Raw genomic sequence first — 16,598 nt, forward strand, 5'->3', positions numbered from 1 at the left:
AAAAATATATTTTATATTTAATCTTTTCACATCTGACACACTTTTTGTTAAATATCAAAAACATCCTCAAAGATTCATCTCACTTCATTTCGCTATAGGAGATGGGATACGAGCAAAATAATTTTCTACAGCGTGCATTGCCGATATTTTTGGTTTAATAGGTTATCCATACCTTGGTCATAATCCGCTGACATTTGTCAACTGTCAAAAAAGTGACAGCTCGCGTTTCTTCGTGATTTTTCTTCTCCCATCGGTGCGTTCTTTTCAAAACGAGGCTTTGCCGTGAAACACTGTGTCTGCGCTCGAATCGCGTGTAAATATCGGAAAACACCCTCAACAATGGTCCGTATCAGTGTGCTGGCCGATGCACTGAAGTGTATCAACAATGCGGAAAAGCGTGGCAAGCGCCAGGTGCTGATTCGCCCAAACTCGAAGGTAGTCATCCGCTTCCTCACCGTCATGATGAAGCACGGCTACATTGGCGAGTTCGAAATCGTGGATGATCATCGCAGCGGCAAGGTGGTGGTGAACCTGACCGGGCGCCTCAACAAGGCCGGTATCATTTCGCCCCGGTTCGACACTAAGGTGAACGATCTGGAACGCTGGACCAACAATCTGCTGCCATCGCGTCAATTCGGGTACGTCGTGCTTACCACGAGCGGTGGAATCATGGACCACGAAGAGGCCAGGCGGAAGCATCTGGGAGGAAAGATTCTGGGATACTTCTTCTAAGCCACCGATCGCAATGGCGCTCCACCATATGGACATCGTGGCGGAGATGGTTGCCTTCCTTCATAAACAATCGCCAGTTTGGACAGGATGATCGGTTGACGAACGTCAACAATCGCTCGCCGACAGGGAAAGCCTAGAAGCGAGCTGGGAAAAACTGCGAATGTTAATAAAGGGAAATATCCAAAAACGGATCATACAATGTGTTGTCTTGTGTTTTAGGTCTCTTAGCTAAAAGCGCGTTATCCAAGAAAACGTAAGAAAACAGAGGAATTTCCTTCAAACCCTGCGTTTCGCAAAGGACAGGACGAGTGTTCATTTAGGAGTAGAAATTGTGTATTGTTGGTTCTGTAAGTGTTTTTAATCAATCTTAATGGATTTAATCATCTTTCGAGTAGCAAAGAACAGGTTAAGCTCAATATTATAATCGAAAGAAAGAACAAAACGCTTCCTTTTCATGAAGTTTCCATAACCTAAACAAATTGCCAACAAAGGGAGTTTTCAACACCACATCTTAAACAGCCCTTGTCCGTCTTACGTAGGAAGGAAAACGTAAACAAAATAGACACACGGTGAGTTTCCTCGAGTAAATGTGCCTTCTTTTGCCGGCAATTGATTTCTGATTTGAAAAAGAGTTTTCAAATAAGAGTAACGTCCTATTAATGCTCTTTCAATTTAGTTAGCATAACATCTTTCGTCTGTCTTCTGGCTAGAACTACAGAACCGGCACGCAACGACTGACTCGTGTAGAGCGAGCAGATGGCACAAATTTTAATTCTGGAAGCATTCTACGGCGGATCCCATAAGCAACTGATAGATGTTTTGGCAAAGAGTAAGTTCCTTCCGTAATTTCTTAGCCGTGTTCTAAATCCTCCCTGACTCTTCGTAGATCTCAGTGAGGAAGAGTACGACCTCCTCACTATACCGGCAAAAAAATGGCACTGGTGTGCGCGGATGAGTGCACTGCACTTTGCCGGACACATTTCCACAACCCACCGGTACCAAACCATCTTCTGCAGCTCGGTGCTAAACCTGTCGGAACTGATCGGAATGCGAGCGGATTTGGCCCACTGCAGGAAGATTGTTTACTTTCACGAGAATCAACTTTCTTACCCCGTTAGAGAGAGTAAGCAGCGTGATGTACAGTACGGAATCAATCAGATAACAACGTGCCTTTGTGCTGATCGGGTGCTTTTTAACTCACGGTACAACATGACCTCCTTTCTGGAGCGTATCCCATCGTTTTTGAACATCGTACCGAACATAAGCTTCAAGGGTGTGCGAGACCAAATCGCTCCTAAGTGTGAAGTTTTGTATTTTCCTATTGAATTTGGGAAACTTGAAACGAGATCTGCAAAAACGGAGGACGACAAAGAAAGGTATGTAGCGTAATTTGTGTAACAAAAAATGAAACTTTATTTTAAAAAATTCTTTCTGTATTGGTTTTGCAGTAAACCTCTGCACCTAATTTGGCCTCATCGGTGGGAGCACGATAAAAATCCTGAACAGCTTGTAGAGGCATTGTTATCTCTTCAAGAAAAAGGAGTATATTTCCACATTTCGATACTCGGAGAACGGTTTGAAACCATCCCGAAATGTTTCGAAAAGCTCGAGGAACAACTGCCCGGTAAAGTGGTACAGTTTGGACCTCTCTCTCGGGACGACTACAGGCGCCGGTTGACGGAAGGTGATGTGGTACTTTCTACTGCCTTGCACGAGTTCTACGGAGTAGCAATGTAATGTAAACCTTCATCAGTTATCTTTCAATTGTAATTTATAAAATAATGGTTTTATTTTTTTTTTCTAAGGCTTGAAGCCGTACATAGTGGATGTGTTCCGCTTGCTCCGAATCGGTTAGTTTATCCAGAACTATACGCGAAGGATAAACTTTTCAACACGACAGCACAGTTGGTAAAGCAGTTGTACAATTGGTGTCGTAATCGTGCCCTGTTCGAGAAGCATCGTGATATCTTTTTTGGTCAGATCAATTTGGATGTTTATTCGGCTGAGAAATTGGTTCCACAATTCGTCCGTATAATCCGGAATGTGAGCTCTAAAGCATGAGCGTGGTCTTCTATTTCAAAAAGGTCATTCTTTGCATTCGCGAGGTACTTTCACGCGCTCAACGAGCTCCTCGTCTTCACGAGGTTGCTCTTAGCCAACTTGAAACTGTTCGACCTCACGAGGTAATTCTTCGCATTCTTTGAGCTATTCTCGATCACGAAGTAGCTCTTCGCCTTCACTGTTCGCTTAGCTACCGGTAGGCCTCACCTGTCTCTTGTCTCAGCTGGAGCTGTGCTGTGAGTAGCTGCCCCCTCCTCTTTAAACAGAACTACTTTACACAACGCTGCCCACAACAGTCGTTTAGTTGGAAAGGCCATTCTGTTGATAGAAGTGATAAATTTTCCAAATATTTGTTAGAAGGCTTCTAAAGCATCTGGAAAAGAACATTCTCTTTGTCGCTTCGACTTCAACGGACCTGTATGTCTCTAAAAACATAGCAAAAGGAAAACAGTCCGCTAGCAGAGAAGTTCAAAAGCCTTAAGAAACAAATAGAGCTAGGCTTAAGAAAATATTCGCCTCATTCGTATTCGCCCAACCTCCTTTCGGACGTACGGACAAATGCTATTGGGTGTTTCGGTGTTGATATTTGCCATTTGCTTAACAAAGCGCATAAAGAAGACCTAGTCTCTAGTCCTTGAGCCATTGCCACAATTTTCCACACCTCCATCGAGAAAATGCATCCGAGATAAAGAAGCTTGCCGTTCTTAAATTCGTGATGCTAACATGTCGCATTAAATATCAAGTCGCTGGTCTTGGATGTTTCTCTCGGACATCCTTTTCAAAGAAAAAAAAAGCTTGTTATGCATGAACGGCGTTAGGGTAAATAAACAGAAGAAACCCGAAACCACACGCTTCAAAGATCCGGGAACCCGAAACAGCATTCTGCTTCGGTCAGATTTGTCGGTCACAAAAGTGAAGAAAATGTAGATTGTCGCGCAGTACAGTGTGAGGTTGGATTTATATTTCCATTCACCCCTTTTCTTTTTTTCCTGATTGAGAAGACTTTTTACCCCGCTCGTCTTGCAAGACAGTGTCTTCATCGGCGATAGGCTTTATATTGTTCGACCGTTTATGTTTTAGATCTTGCTATAAGATACTGTAAACCCTTGGAGAACATGGGGAAGATTATATTATGGTTGTTTGTTTGAAGATTTTTAATATAATTCTCGGTAATAGGTTTGATGAATTATTTTATTCGAATTTTACTACTAAGTACTTTATCAGATCACATGCTAAGTGCTTAAGTTGCTCATAGTAAACAATTTTTAGCAGGTTCCTCTGGCGCATTTTGCCATGTTTTTATTTAGAAAATATCTTATAGTTTTCATTAATCCGAATGTTGTTGAAAATGTATTCTCATTTACCTGTCCAATCCCCAAATCGACTAATTCAGCTTCCCAAGCAAGAAGCAGTACCGCACATCAGCATCGCTAACTTCCCTAGAATATATACTCTAAGAAAGATCACATCTTTCGCCATTCGCAGATAGCCTTTTTCTCTGAAGTCTATCGTTCCGACTCGGTGTGCACCGGACCGTACAGCAGCATTCGAATGAATAAGTTCGAATCGAAATTTTCTTCGGACGGTTGGAAAAAAGGCCAGTCGTGTTGGACTCATTATGCTTCGTTTGTCCTTAATGTATGTGTGTCTCCGTGTACGAGAGTGGAAAAGCTACGGTCAATGGCTGGCTGGCTGGCTCGTCTCGGAACGATGCATGCTAATTCCCTTGCCAGCTAGTTCTATTCGAATGGTCAATGCTTGGACTGTGTCATGCGAAAGGAAAGGGAATCCAACAAAACAAAAGCATTGCGTTGACTGGGTTTTAGCTGTTTGGGAAGATTTCATCCGATGTTGGAATGAGTGTTTCACAAATAGATTAGCAAAAGAAGACAAGTTAAAAGATTGGTGAAGATTCCGAACTCTTTCTCACTTTTCTTTTATTTATTTTAAACTGCCTTTCTAGTATCTTGCTCCAATTTTCCTTCAAGATCCAACACACACACACACGTGACGTAGGTTTGCACAGTATCTACGGCACATAGTCTGAGTTCCAACTCTTTTTTTTTGCAAGACTTTCTGATGATATCCGTGTGAAGTGAGCCGTGCCGTTCGGTACAGCTGTTTCGTTAACACTTGAGCTACGCCAGTGTACGGGGAAAGATTTCTCTTCCGACCGCCTTCTTCGAATAGGCACCCATTTCTAGCCGTAAAAGTACAAGAAGCCGTAAGGAACGAAATCAAACATGGATTGTTTATTTGCTTTTTTGGGTCGGTTGTGTGGGGGGTGTTTGTGTGCGTGTGTGTGTGTGTTCGTGTGATACGGCATAGATTCCAACATACCGTTGCTTCAAACAACATTTCAAGGCATGTGTCGAGACGTTTTGGTGTCGTTCGTCCGGGCATGCACGGAAGATGATCTTTCTTATCGAAGAAAGAATCAATTTAAAGAACATAAAACAAACAAACTTGCTATGGCCCCCGTTCGACGTGGTTCGAACGGATCAAAAGCAAGTCGGAAGAATCTTGTACCGCACTGCCATGGTTCGGTGCGCTCCGTGTGAGCGTACATCAATCGTATGCAGATGTGCAGACAGACTGGTCCGTGATTAGGATTTTGGTCTTGAGCTGTGACTAAATTGTACCGTTGATGGATGTGATAAGCGATCTATAATCGTTGGATCAGTTCCATTTTCTGTCTCATAATAATAAATTCACATCTCATAAAGCTTAGCAGCTCTAAATGTTTTTTTTTTCTAAATACGCTAAAAAACTTTCTAATTAGCTGAATAGAATTTCTATAATTTTAAATTTCAATCTCATCTCTATATGCAACAAGTACACTACTGCTAACACGTTTATATAAATATGTCGTTTTAGCAAGAGAAAAATAGAAAAAAACAACACTATACGACAACACTGGCGCCTAAATGGCTGCAATTCGCAGTACATTTGTAATCGCTACTGTAGCACTCTTCCCTGCAATATTTTAACTACTAATTTAACAAACCTAATCACTTCTTATGATTGTTACTCTAACCTTGTACAGCAAAAGAAATGTAAACATGACATTTTATCACCACCGGCATCACACCCGCCTAGGACTTCAAACGGATTTTTACACCCATCTCCTAGGCCACTCCGAAGGCTAGTCCAGCACTTTGATACACTTTTGACGCAGAAGTATCTGGAAAGGATTGCACTTTCAATTAGAAAACTGCCTTTTAAGTTATGTATATTTGTTTGAATGGAAATAACTGTAATGAATGCTAGCGTCGTTTGGGTGCAGTTAAATTTTTCTCTCTAAATTTTCTTTCTAAAATGTATGAAAGTTGTGGCTGAAGAATGATTAAGATGAACAAGCATAAAATACCAACTAAATTGACTGCCGTTCGTACACCGGTACCGTTTCGGGGTAGGGGTAAATATTGAGCAAAAGAAATAATTTGTACTGCAACGATAATACATTCTATTTAAGATAAAATTGAGAGAGCAGCTAATGGGGGGGAGCGGGTAGATGTAAATTTTTGGAAGGTACTATACTCTGGTAGTGTGTAGTTTAATGTTTGAATGGGGAACGTTTTGTTTTGGGCACACTTGCACACGTGTACGAACACGATCACGAACACAGTTTTGTCACTTTAGTTGCATTTTATTGCAATATACATATATTTGTTGTATGAAATGCTAAGAACAGTAGGAACATGTAATGGAAATACTCACATTCATGGTGTGTAGTAGTAGTTGGTTGTGAAATTGTTCTTTCAGAAAAGAATGAGAACATTCAAACCGCGGATTATGTATGTGTGTTCGGTTTTGTAAATGTTTGATATATATATGCTGTTTGATCGGAAGTTTTAAGAAGAAAAAACTGTTTGCGTTTAATGCGCGATTTGACTAATGCTTGTTAACGCTCGATCCGGCGTGCGGCGATGGATTGTTGGTGTATATTGGTTGTATGAATTGGACCACGTCGACCTGAAGGTTTTCGGAATGGAATGGAACGGTAACGGTAGGAATGTTTTAATCATTTTGACTGACCAGTGTGTGGTTGAGTGAGTGAGTGAATGGCAGGCAACAGTAATCTACTGAGCAAGACATCAAGAAGGTGGTTGGTTGTTGTGTCCTTAAAAATAAACCACTTTTTGCAGGTTTTTATTTTGTTTCGAATGCATTGAGTAATGAAAACCACTCAAAATATACCTATAAGCACCGCAATAAATCCAATTTTTATTAGCCTATGTAAAATTATTACAAGTAAAGCAGTTTTTAATCCATTAAGTAATTTTTGAATGAGTTTTTTAAATGAATTTTTACAAAAATTTAACATTATTTTGTGCTTGTTTGCATTACACAAGTCATTCGAAACTTTGGTTAAAAAAAAAATAAGATGAAAATATTAAGAAAGTTCTTTGTTTCACATTTTTCTTCAAGGACATAGCCCAAAATAAGTAATAAAGTATTTAGTAGCATATTTTAAGTATTCTCTCAAACAATCCAAAAATTATATACATATCAATAAAGTTACATACAAAATATGTTATACAAAAAAATAATGAAAGAAAAATTTAAATTAGACAATGGTAGGAAATGTAATAAATATTCCTCATTCTCTTTCTTGGCTTAGCTTAACGCCCAACTAGGTCACGCCAGCCATCAATTTGCATTACTAGACTCATTGCTATCACGTAATTAGATCACGAGGGAACGACCGTCGGATGGAATTTGAACCCCGATCCTGTCGTGTATATGACCGACCCAGTTGTCGCCTCACTAACGAGCCACTCCCGCGTAATATATCTTATAGGACTCAAGTATGTAGTGGCTAGTCTTAAGTAATTGAACTTCTAAAGGAACTATTTGCGTATCATCTATGAGAAAACATTTATATTTCTATCAAACTTTCTAGCAAACTTCAATTGTGTTTAGTTTTTGGATTATTTTAATTTTTACCGTAAATGGGTTTTCGCAATTGTGGTCTACCTGGAACGACCAACCTCTAGACTAGATTCTATTATAACTTTCTTTGGGACTTCTTGTGTCTTTCCAAATTAGAATGATTTTGGTCCTCCTTGAAGGTGCCAATTTCATCAACAAAAACCCAATCAAAGGACAACAAATTGGAGACTGGTTTAGCCATAAATGCAAATGTTCATCATGAGTACTATATTCTCCATTAGCTCTTTTCTTGCAAATCCTTTCCCTTTAGCCAACATTCCAACATCCTGCTGGCTGTACGTGTTCAGCTTCGCAGCAAAAACTTGGTCCAGTGTTCGGCTTCCCGGTTGCTATATGCCACACTGTACCTCTGCCGCTGCTTCTTGGGCGGACCCTTGTTTTGTTTTTAAATTGTAACCGATGCGGTGGCAGAAGTGGTAGTAGTAGTAGTAGTAGTAGTAGTAGTAGTAGTTATCGCAATTAGTTGTGGAAAAAAAAACAAGCGAAGTAAAAGTAGCAGAAGGAAGTAAGGAAGCAAGAAGGCTAGTGGCATGCAAGTTAATGATATGAACAAGCAGATTGAAAAAAAAAGGTCTACAAAAACGAATATAAATCGTGATAGTACGAACGAACATGAACGAGCGAATGGCGTGACGAAAGTGTTATTTTATTGCTGTATCACATCACATTTTACGGTTTAAATTGGCTAGAGGCACTCGAAATCTACTTGCACTACTTGACACTTTTCGGAATAGGGCAGTCAAATGGCTCTCTATATAATGGCGTGGCAGTTTTTTTTCCCAGTTCCAAATAGTTCTACGCTTCTACTGCGCGGTATGGGTTTACGAGAAGGAATTCGAGGATCATATCTAAGATATTCCTCTTTTTTAATGACTTCCGATGTAGCACTACGCACTTATCTAGGGTTACTGAATGAGAGGTCCACTGATGCTGGCACTAAATGGTTATCAACAATCTAGACGACAAAGAACTAATGAAATCGTATGCAAGAGAGCTCAAAAGGCAATGAAACAAGGGCGCACGGCGCTAAAGGCGAGGCTAGAGTTTGAGATGTTTGAAATTGGAAATAACGTTCATACAGTTACATACTTTAAAGGCCTGCCCGGAGAACCAGTCGTATCATCTCCATATCTTACACGTGTTGTCCTTCGACGCGGTAATGATGGCATCGCCGGAATAGTTGAACGAGCAGGAAAACACTTCCCCATCGTGCCCGGAAAGGGTTTGTGTGCAGGTGCCCGTGCCCGAGTTCCAAATGCGGGCCGTCTTGTCGGCCGATGCCGTCAGCAGCAATCCTCCCGGTGGACTGAACGTTACCTTAGACACTTCGTCCGTATGGCCCGCCATTATGGTGACCAGCTCGAAGTTCCCCGTCACGTCCCACACTTTGGCGGTACAGTCCGCACTACCGGTGGCAAGCCGTGTGCCGGTACAGTTGAACGCCACATCCAGTACCTCATCCTTGTGGTTAGCCGTTGCTTGTGCATCGTCCAGCCGCCGTAGATCCCATATCTTGGCAGTGCGATCGAGGGAACTGGTCGCGATTAGATTGCACTGGAAGTTCCACACGGCGTTACTGAGTTCCGCTTCGTGGCCTCGGATAACGATGGCGTGTCTGGAGAGAAACAAAAGTGCGAATTAACCGGACAAATTCCAGATACCTGGACAGTACTTTCTTACTCCTTCGCTCGCATATCCCAAACGGTGGCAGTTTCATCGAACGATGCCGTAAGCAGTAGCGTTCCTTCCTTATTGAACCGTGCCGATATAACTTCCGCCGAATGATCCGCAAACAGATGTACCTCTTGGCCCGTTTCGGAGTGAAACACGCGGGCCGTATTGTCCATACTGCACGTCGCGACCAGCTCACACTGGTGTGGATTAAACTCAGCGCCAACAATTTCCGCCGTATGGCCCCAGAGTGTGTTGATACAGTTGCCCGAGACGGGATTCCATATCTTGGCAGTTTTGTCAAAGGACCCTGTAAGAATTCGGTCGCTGGCGTGGGTTGGAAGAAATGTGTAAGCCTATACATATGTCACTGGAGCATATTGAAGATGAAGCGTACCATCTAGGATAGTTGTAGGCCACAGAAAAGACGACATTTTCGTGTCCTTTCAGTACCTTCTCTTCGTCACCGCTTTCCACGTTCCATATGCGACAGGTACGATCGTACGAACCGGTAATGCATCTACGATCGATTGGGAAGAAAATAGTTCCACTTTAATCGTTTCCTTACCTAGCACAACAGCTGCCAAAGGGTAACCTACTTCTTGCCGGACTTGTCAAAACACACGTTCGTTAGCGGTAGTATGTGAGTTTGCAGTGTTTTGAATAGATAAAACTTTGTCTTCACCGGTTCTTTGAGCTTCTTTTGCAGCTTTTCCAGTATTTCCGTAACCTGGGGGAACACTTCCTGCGTAATGAGCGGTTCGGTGGATGCGATTTGCTTCGTTAGCACTTGGAGATCACAGCTAGAAGTCATGATAAAATGATGGATTGTCTTAGACAATTTGCTTTTGATTGCACTTTGCAGTTGCCTTACCTTGGAGTAAGATCGAACAAATCTATCATTTTCGTTCCTTCGATGCCCTTTTTCTGGTAGTTTAGAGCGATTCCTACGGATATTGTTGTATTTAGCAAAGGTTGTGAAATGCATCACAACGACCCCACACTTACCTGGTGGATAATAGCGAAGGTAAATCTTTATTAATCTCATCTGGAAAGGTGTGGTGAATCGTTTCTTATGCACTCTTTTAGACACTCAATAAAGTGTTCTGGGATGTTGATGAACAGTAAAATAAGGATATGCTGAAAAATCACGAATGTGTAATCGTGTAACAGAAAAATAACATCCAAACCGAGCGAGAACTGTAACTGAACTGAAAAAATTCGATCCCCTCGTTTCGTTCGTTGGATCAATACGGCGAAGGATATCCGTCCTGGGCCACCGTCAAGGCAACGGCTTTTGACGAAACCATTTTTGTAACACGTGTTTACTCGTTGTTGCTATGGCCTTTGGTTCTGTGAAGACACTTGTTGCGGTTCGGGATCGAAATGCATCGGAATGATTGTTTTATGAGGAACTAAGAAGGTATGTAAGCGATAACTTATTCGTCAATGTGCTATTTGCGTTAGATAGTTAACTAGCATGCAAATCGTTGTTCTAGTTGCTAGAAATCAATGGATACGAAGTGTGTGTGTGTGTTTTTGGAGCTTTTAAACAGCATTTATACATTGTAAGATATATTTATTACCAAGAAATTTAACAGGTTAGAACAGCAAAAATATGTTCAAATGTAACTGCCGAATTTTGGAGAAACAAAACACTAACATTAAGCAAAGCTATCATAAGCGTATCATTTTCTAATAAAATTTTAACTCACTCACTCATGATTGACTGCTCTTTTAAAGAGCACGTCGTCGTGACATAGCCCGGTAAACAATAGATTTCCAGGAAACTCGATCCCTGGCTGCAGCTTCCCATCCGTGTAGGCACTCGATCTCCGACAGGTCACCTTTCACCTGATCCAGCCAACGAACTCGCTGTGCTCCCCGACGCCTCGTGCCGAACTGGGGGTCGCTGATGAATACCTTCTTGGCGGGGCATGAGTCCGGTATCCTCATAACATGCACCAGCCATCGTATCCGCACGTCAGGATGTCCGGTTCTCCGTATAGCTCAGCAAGCTCGTGGTTCATCCTTCTTCTCCACACTCCATGCTCGAACACACCACCAAAGAAGGTCCGGAGGATGCGACGCTCAAACACGGCAAGAGCGTGTGCATCCTCCACTCGGATGGTCCAAGATGGCCCGGGCGAATCAGTTTGCGATATATCTCACATTTCGTGCGTTCTTGAAGTCTTCTAGATCTCAGCAGACAGTGAAGGCCGTAGTAGGCACGATTCCCCTGCACAAAGTGCCTCCGGATTTCGCTGCTGACATCGTTATCGGAAGTCACGACAGTCCCAAGATAGCAGAACTCCTCTACTCCCTCGAGGTTGTCGTCGTGGACTAACACGCTGCTTCCCACTCGGGCTCTATCGCGATCAGAGCCTCCGGCAAGCAGGTATTTCGTTTTCGACGCATTGATCGTCAATCCAATTCTTGCTGCTTCACGTTTCAGTCGGGTGTACGCCTCACACACCTTCGCTGTCGTCTTGCCTATCGGTTGGCACATTGCCACATTGGAGGCCGTTTAATCCCCGCACTTAGCATGACACTGTCCAGTGGGATATTCCACAGTAAACAGGAGAACTTCGAAGTCTGTTTTGGAGTTTTGGAGGATTTTTTAAGCTCTTTTTCCATTTTCCACCAAAAACCCATTGACAGAACAGTTACACCCGTGGTTGACAGAACAGTTTTCTGTCAACCACGTTGCCTATTTGAAGGCGCATTAATAGCCTTTTAGTCTGCCATATATGAATTTGTTGCCTGGAGGCGCCCAGTACTTCATTTACAAAATCACTTCAAATAAGTGTTAAAAATAATTTAAAAATAGTTACGAAAATTGTATCCATGGTTTTGAGCTAGATGGATGCTAAACAATCGAAGATGATTCTAAACACTGCTGTCTACTTGGTGAACGGTTCTGAATAGCCAATAAAAAACTGCAATCGCTACTGAGTAGCAACAAAAAGATTTTTTTTAAATATTCCGTTACTGATGAAATCTTTTCAAACATTTCGGTAAACTGAAGACGGAGTCGCCAAGCCCCAGAAAAAGCTAAAAAAGGCAAACAATATTTTTTATGACAACCATTTCTAAGGTTGAACTAATGGTTAACAGGCGGTATTGCTAAATACGTTTATTTAAGCTATGAACATTCTTCCCTAAAAAGCAGCTAAACAGTGTAAGAGATACCTTGCGCTTGGCTGTCCAGGACTTCATCTACTTAAGCAGCTTTGGAATTTTTATTGTTAAATTTTTGTTCTTTTTGCTAATCCTTCCAACATTACTTACCAATAAAAAGACACACAGTTCTAAACGGCAACACATTGACACATGTTGTGCTATGTTAAAGATGGAAAAAATGGTGCAGAATCAAAAAAAAAAAAAAAACCCTCTGCTGAACCTTACCCGGAACGCCACCGGATAGCAGCATCGCCTTACTGCTGCGTGACGGTGTTTGGAAGCTGTGTGATTTTAACCACGTGTTGTGTGTTTTGTTTAACACCGTTCGGAAGGCGTTAAAAAACTCCGATTCCATAACGCTCCGTGTGCGTGTGTGTGTGTGTACGCTGCTGGATGTTCCGGGTGAGTTGAATTAGACGCATCATTCAGCTTGAAAAAGAGGGTCGTTTAGGGTATGTGTGGAGAGGAACCGCATAGGAATTGGGACGAAAAGTTACTACCATTTGGGGAAGTGATATCGAGCCTAGAAGCAAGACAGAAAATATACTTATACAATATTTTAAATAGTTTGTAAGTAAATACTTCTATTGATCGATGTTTTCGGAATTTAATAATTCTATTTCATACACTAACATTCTTTCTTTCCTACTTCTGTGTTAGGTCAGTAACTACTCCAGTCAACCTCCCTCTGCAGGGAACTTCTGACCAAACACTCCTCACCTTTTAGCCGGTAGAGGGCAGCGCAGTATCAACAGCAGTGATGGCGCACACTCGAGTAACATGGGGATTTTCGACAGAAAGCTATTTGTAAGAGGGCTTATCTACAGAAAGCCAATTTTATTTATTTTTCCATCACGTCACGTAGATTTATTGTTTGAGGGCGTCGCGAGTGCAACACACAGAAAGGCGAGTCCTCTCCCGTGTTTTCCCGCTTCCCCGCATCCACCAGGCAAGCACATCCCCCTACACATCAGATGAATGTTGATGATGGCAGGTCCAGACAGTCGTCGTCCTGGTTGGTCCTTTGATCCCGGGCCAGGGGAAGGTTGGCGTAGGCATTATGACATCATTTCATTGTACGATGCGCTCGAATTGTTGCGGATACAGGCTCGACACGGACCGTTGTTTGATAGCTTCCGTGGGAGCCGCAACAAATGGACTGGACGTGCGATGGATGGAATGATCGGGCCCACGACCAAATAATCGACCGATGAGGATGAGAGCACCACCGCTTACAGATGGCTGGTGCTTGACGGAATTGTGATACTTTCGCACACCGTTCGTGTGTCCCGCTGTGCTATGGACGATGGTGGAGATAATTATTCTTTTGGCCCACCTGGTGGTCTATACCGGTGTTCGCAGTTTTTATGAACCTATGAAGCAATGTTGTTTTGTGAACAAATGGAAACCGAATGCCGAACCGGTAGGGGTTTTTTTTCTAAATTGCTTATGAGGTCATATGCGAATGTTCAGTAAAAAACTTTCACCGGATGAGTATAATCTTCCTTGCTGGATGCTGGTTATAGTTTTGCAGCATGCTGGCGCTCTCAGCCATCCTCAATTCCTCTCGGACTTAGTTTGAGTGCAAGGATTTTGGGTTTTTATTTTAATTTGTGCACTTCATTGTTGCCTTCTAGGTTTGCCAAAATGTTGTTGGCGTGCTTTATTTTGTTTCGCCGCGGAACAAACGTTCCCGCAAGCTTCAAAGTTTGAGTCGCACGGCCAAACAATCAAACAAGCGCCGAGCGAAACAGCAGTAGTGCAGGCTGTGTTAATTTTATTTAAATTTCATTAGACTTGGCACACAAATCAAATGAGATCATTCAGTCGGTTTTTACGGAGAGATTTGCGTTCGGAAACATTTTTGGGATGAAAAGGTGGGAAAAGTAGCATAATCTCTGCTAATTTGAGGAGTATTTTTAAATATTTATTTATTTATTTAGTTTTAGTTGATTATTACGGTTCAGTGCCGTATTGTCAACACCGCTTGTGTTGTGTAGATTTTCACATATTGATAAGGCATTTCCTCCTTATTCTTTGCCTTATCCCGGGCATACTCGGTTGAGTATTTTTAAATAGTCATTTAAGAAAAATAAACGAAAGTTAATAAACTATCTCATTATTCATGAAAAAGTTATCCTACTTAGTATGTAAGAATATCCGGATTTACTACCAACAAATTCTCACTTACACACTTCCGCCAGGGAACTAAACTGTTTATTCCTCTGGCGGACGAAATGAAGTTTCACTTGATTTAGTTGTACGCCACGGGCCATAATTCGGTGCATCGGGTGAAGAAATATCCTTAACCTCCGCCGCTCCCAATTCGCTAATTCGTCAGCAGACTAAAAATATCATCTCCTCCCGGCTGTCCCCTTTACATTTATACCGCTAGCATTAGCAGCTGACACGGATTTGACAAAGCTCTGGATTGCAACCGGTTTGTTGCCACCGCTTAATGCAAGATCCCCGCGAGGCACATCAGACACATCAGACAAAAAAAAAAACGAAGATATAAAAACCCCGTTTTGCAGACACGACACAACGATGGATGAAAGTGTCCCTCTGCCCTCGGAGCTTAACCGAGAAGGAGTACGCTCATTAGTGAAAAAATCAAAACACGCCCTGCCTTGGCACGAAACAACAGTTTAGAGGAAACAAAACCAGCAGCAGGAAACTTTTTAAGCGAAAATCCGTGGCGCGCCATGATGGTGGGATAAAAGTGTATTTGCATACATGCATCGTCCGGATTGGGAAGCATTTTTAGCATTGGTGTGTAGCGCTAGTGTTTGTTAGTTGCCCGTCCGCCCCACACAGCGCACCGTGATGGAAAGCTTCTTTCGTCACTTCCACGTCAAACTGCTGACGTGATATTTGCAGTTTGCAGTTCGCCCCCAAACCCCCGGCCAAAGAATACTGTAGTAGCGGGAGCTAATGGGACCTTAAAAAATAATAATAAATTCACTATCACTATGCAGCCGTGGATGCTATCGGGACGCACCCACATACCGGAGTGAAAGCGGCTGACATTGTTTTGCGCGCTCGCTCGAGGGAAGGATGTGATTTGAATAAGTAAGCGACGTGATGAAAAATAATGCGAACTTTGCGTCGTCGACGTAGTTGAGTGTTTTGAGACAAAAAAAAAAAAAAAATGGGAAAAATTTTGTGGAAAAAGGCAAAAACAAAGCTAATGCTGATGACGCTAGTGGAAGGTTGTGCGCTCTTATATGCACTACACCTTTTATTGTTTGATGGAAATTTAACAGAAAGTTTATGGCAATATGTTTATGAAACTCGGTGAGAATCGCTTGAGCATAAACATTAATAGAATTTGATTGCAAAGCAAAATATTTGTCCTTTAATTCATGTTTATTGCATACTTTCAGGGGATACTACGCAAAGTACACAGCTTTTTAAATTATGGATATTCATTTTCTACGTACAACTTGAATTATATTTGATACATTATGATTATTGTTTTATTATAGTTTGATGGACTTATCATCTTTCATCTCTTTTGCACTAAAACTTCGAGACGGCTTGATTTAAAGTCCTGATTTTGTTCGTAGCAATATGGACAAACCTTTATAAAGGGCCGGAGCGAGATTTGATACCATTATCTTAGTGGGGCACTATTTGGGTTTGGGCATATTCTTTATGAGAATTAATCGCTTGTTCTAATATCTACTATGAGTGGCCCAGTGGAATAGGCGACACCGGTGCCGGTTTTCACATGCCAGGACCGGGGTTCAATTTTTTTCCGGAACGCCCTCCCGTGGTGAGGACTGTGGAATGTGGAATGTGGAAAAAATTAAGCTTATCAACCCAGAAACGTTTTTATCTCTTTAGTTAGAGAGAAAGCAAAAAAAAAACGAACTAAATTACATTTTAATTAGAGAAAATAATGCCACATAAAATGCATACATTTAGGCGTTAGTGTAGCTGTAAATTCAAATCGTCTACAGAGCATTGATTGTCCTACAAATTCAAGGTTT

General features: G+C 41.9%; 4 protein-coding genes across 4 annotated transcripts in view; 3 read left to right on the forward strand and 1 right to left on the reverse strand.

Annotated features, from left to right (window-relative positions):
• Positions 1-16,598, forward strand: part of LOC126565670 (thioredoxin-2-like) — a 286,777-nt gene that overhangs the window by 13,976 nt on the left and 256,203 nt on the right. The window lies entirely within an intron of this gene.
• Positions 241-744, forward strand: LOC126565605 (40S ribosomal protein S15Aa). Its single transcript, XM_050222799.1, has one exon. The coding sequence runs from the start codon at positions 340-342 to the stop codon at positions 730-732; it is 393 nt and encodes a 130-aa protein (XP_050078756.1). The 5' UTR covers positions 241-339; the 3' UTR covers positions 733-744.
• LOC126560502 (glycosyltransferase-like domain-containing protein 1-like) lies at positions 1,488-2,793 on the forward strand. Its single transcript, XM_050216461.1, has 4 exons — positions 1,488-1,561; positions 1,619-2,108; positions 2,181-2,465; positions 2,538-2,793. The coding sequence occupies exons 1-4, from the start codon at positions 1,489-1,491 to the stop codon at positions 2,791-2,793; spliced, it is 1,104 nt and encodes a 367-aa protein (XP_050072418.1). The 5' UTR covers position 1,488.
• On the reverse strand, positions 8,778-10,323 carry LOC126565876 (dynein assembly factor with WDR repeat domains 1-like). The gene is given in 5 exon segments (XM_050223086.1): positions 8,778-9,364; positions 9,430-9,747; positions 9,818-9,940; positions 10,020-10,227; positions 10,230-10,323. Coding segments are annotated over 5 exon segments (1,239 nt in total). The 3' UTR covers positions 8,778-8,868.

This window comes from Anopheles maculipalpis, chromosome 3RL, assembly GCF_943734695.1.
Source record: "Anopheles maculipalpis chromosome 3RL, idAnoMacuDA_375_x, whole genome shotgun sequence".
NCBI classification, from domain to species: Eukaryota; Metazoa; Arthropoda; class Insecta; order Diptera; family Culicidae; genus Anopheles; species Anopheles maculipalpis.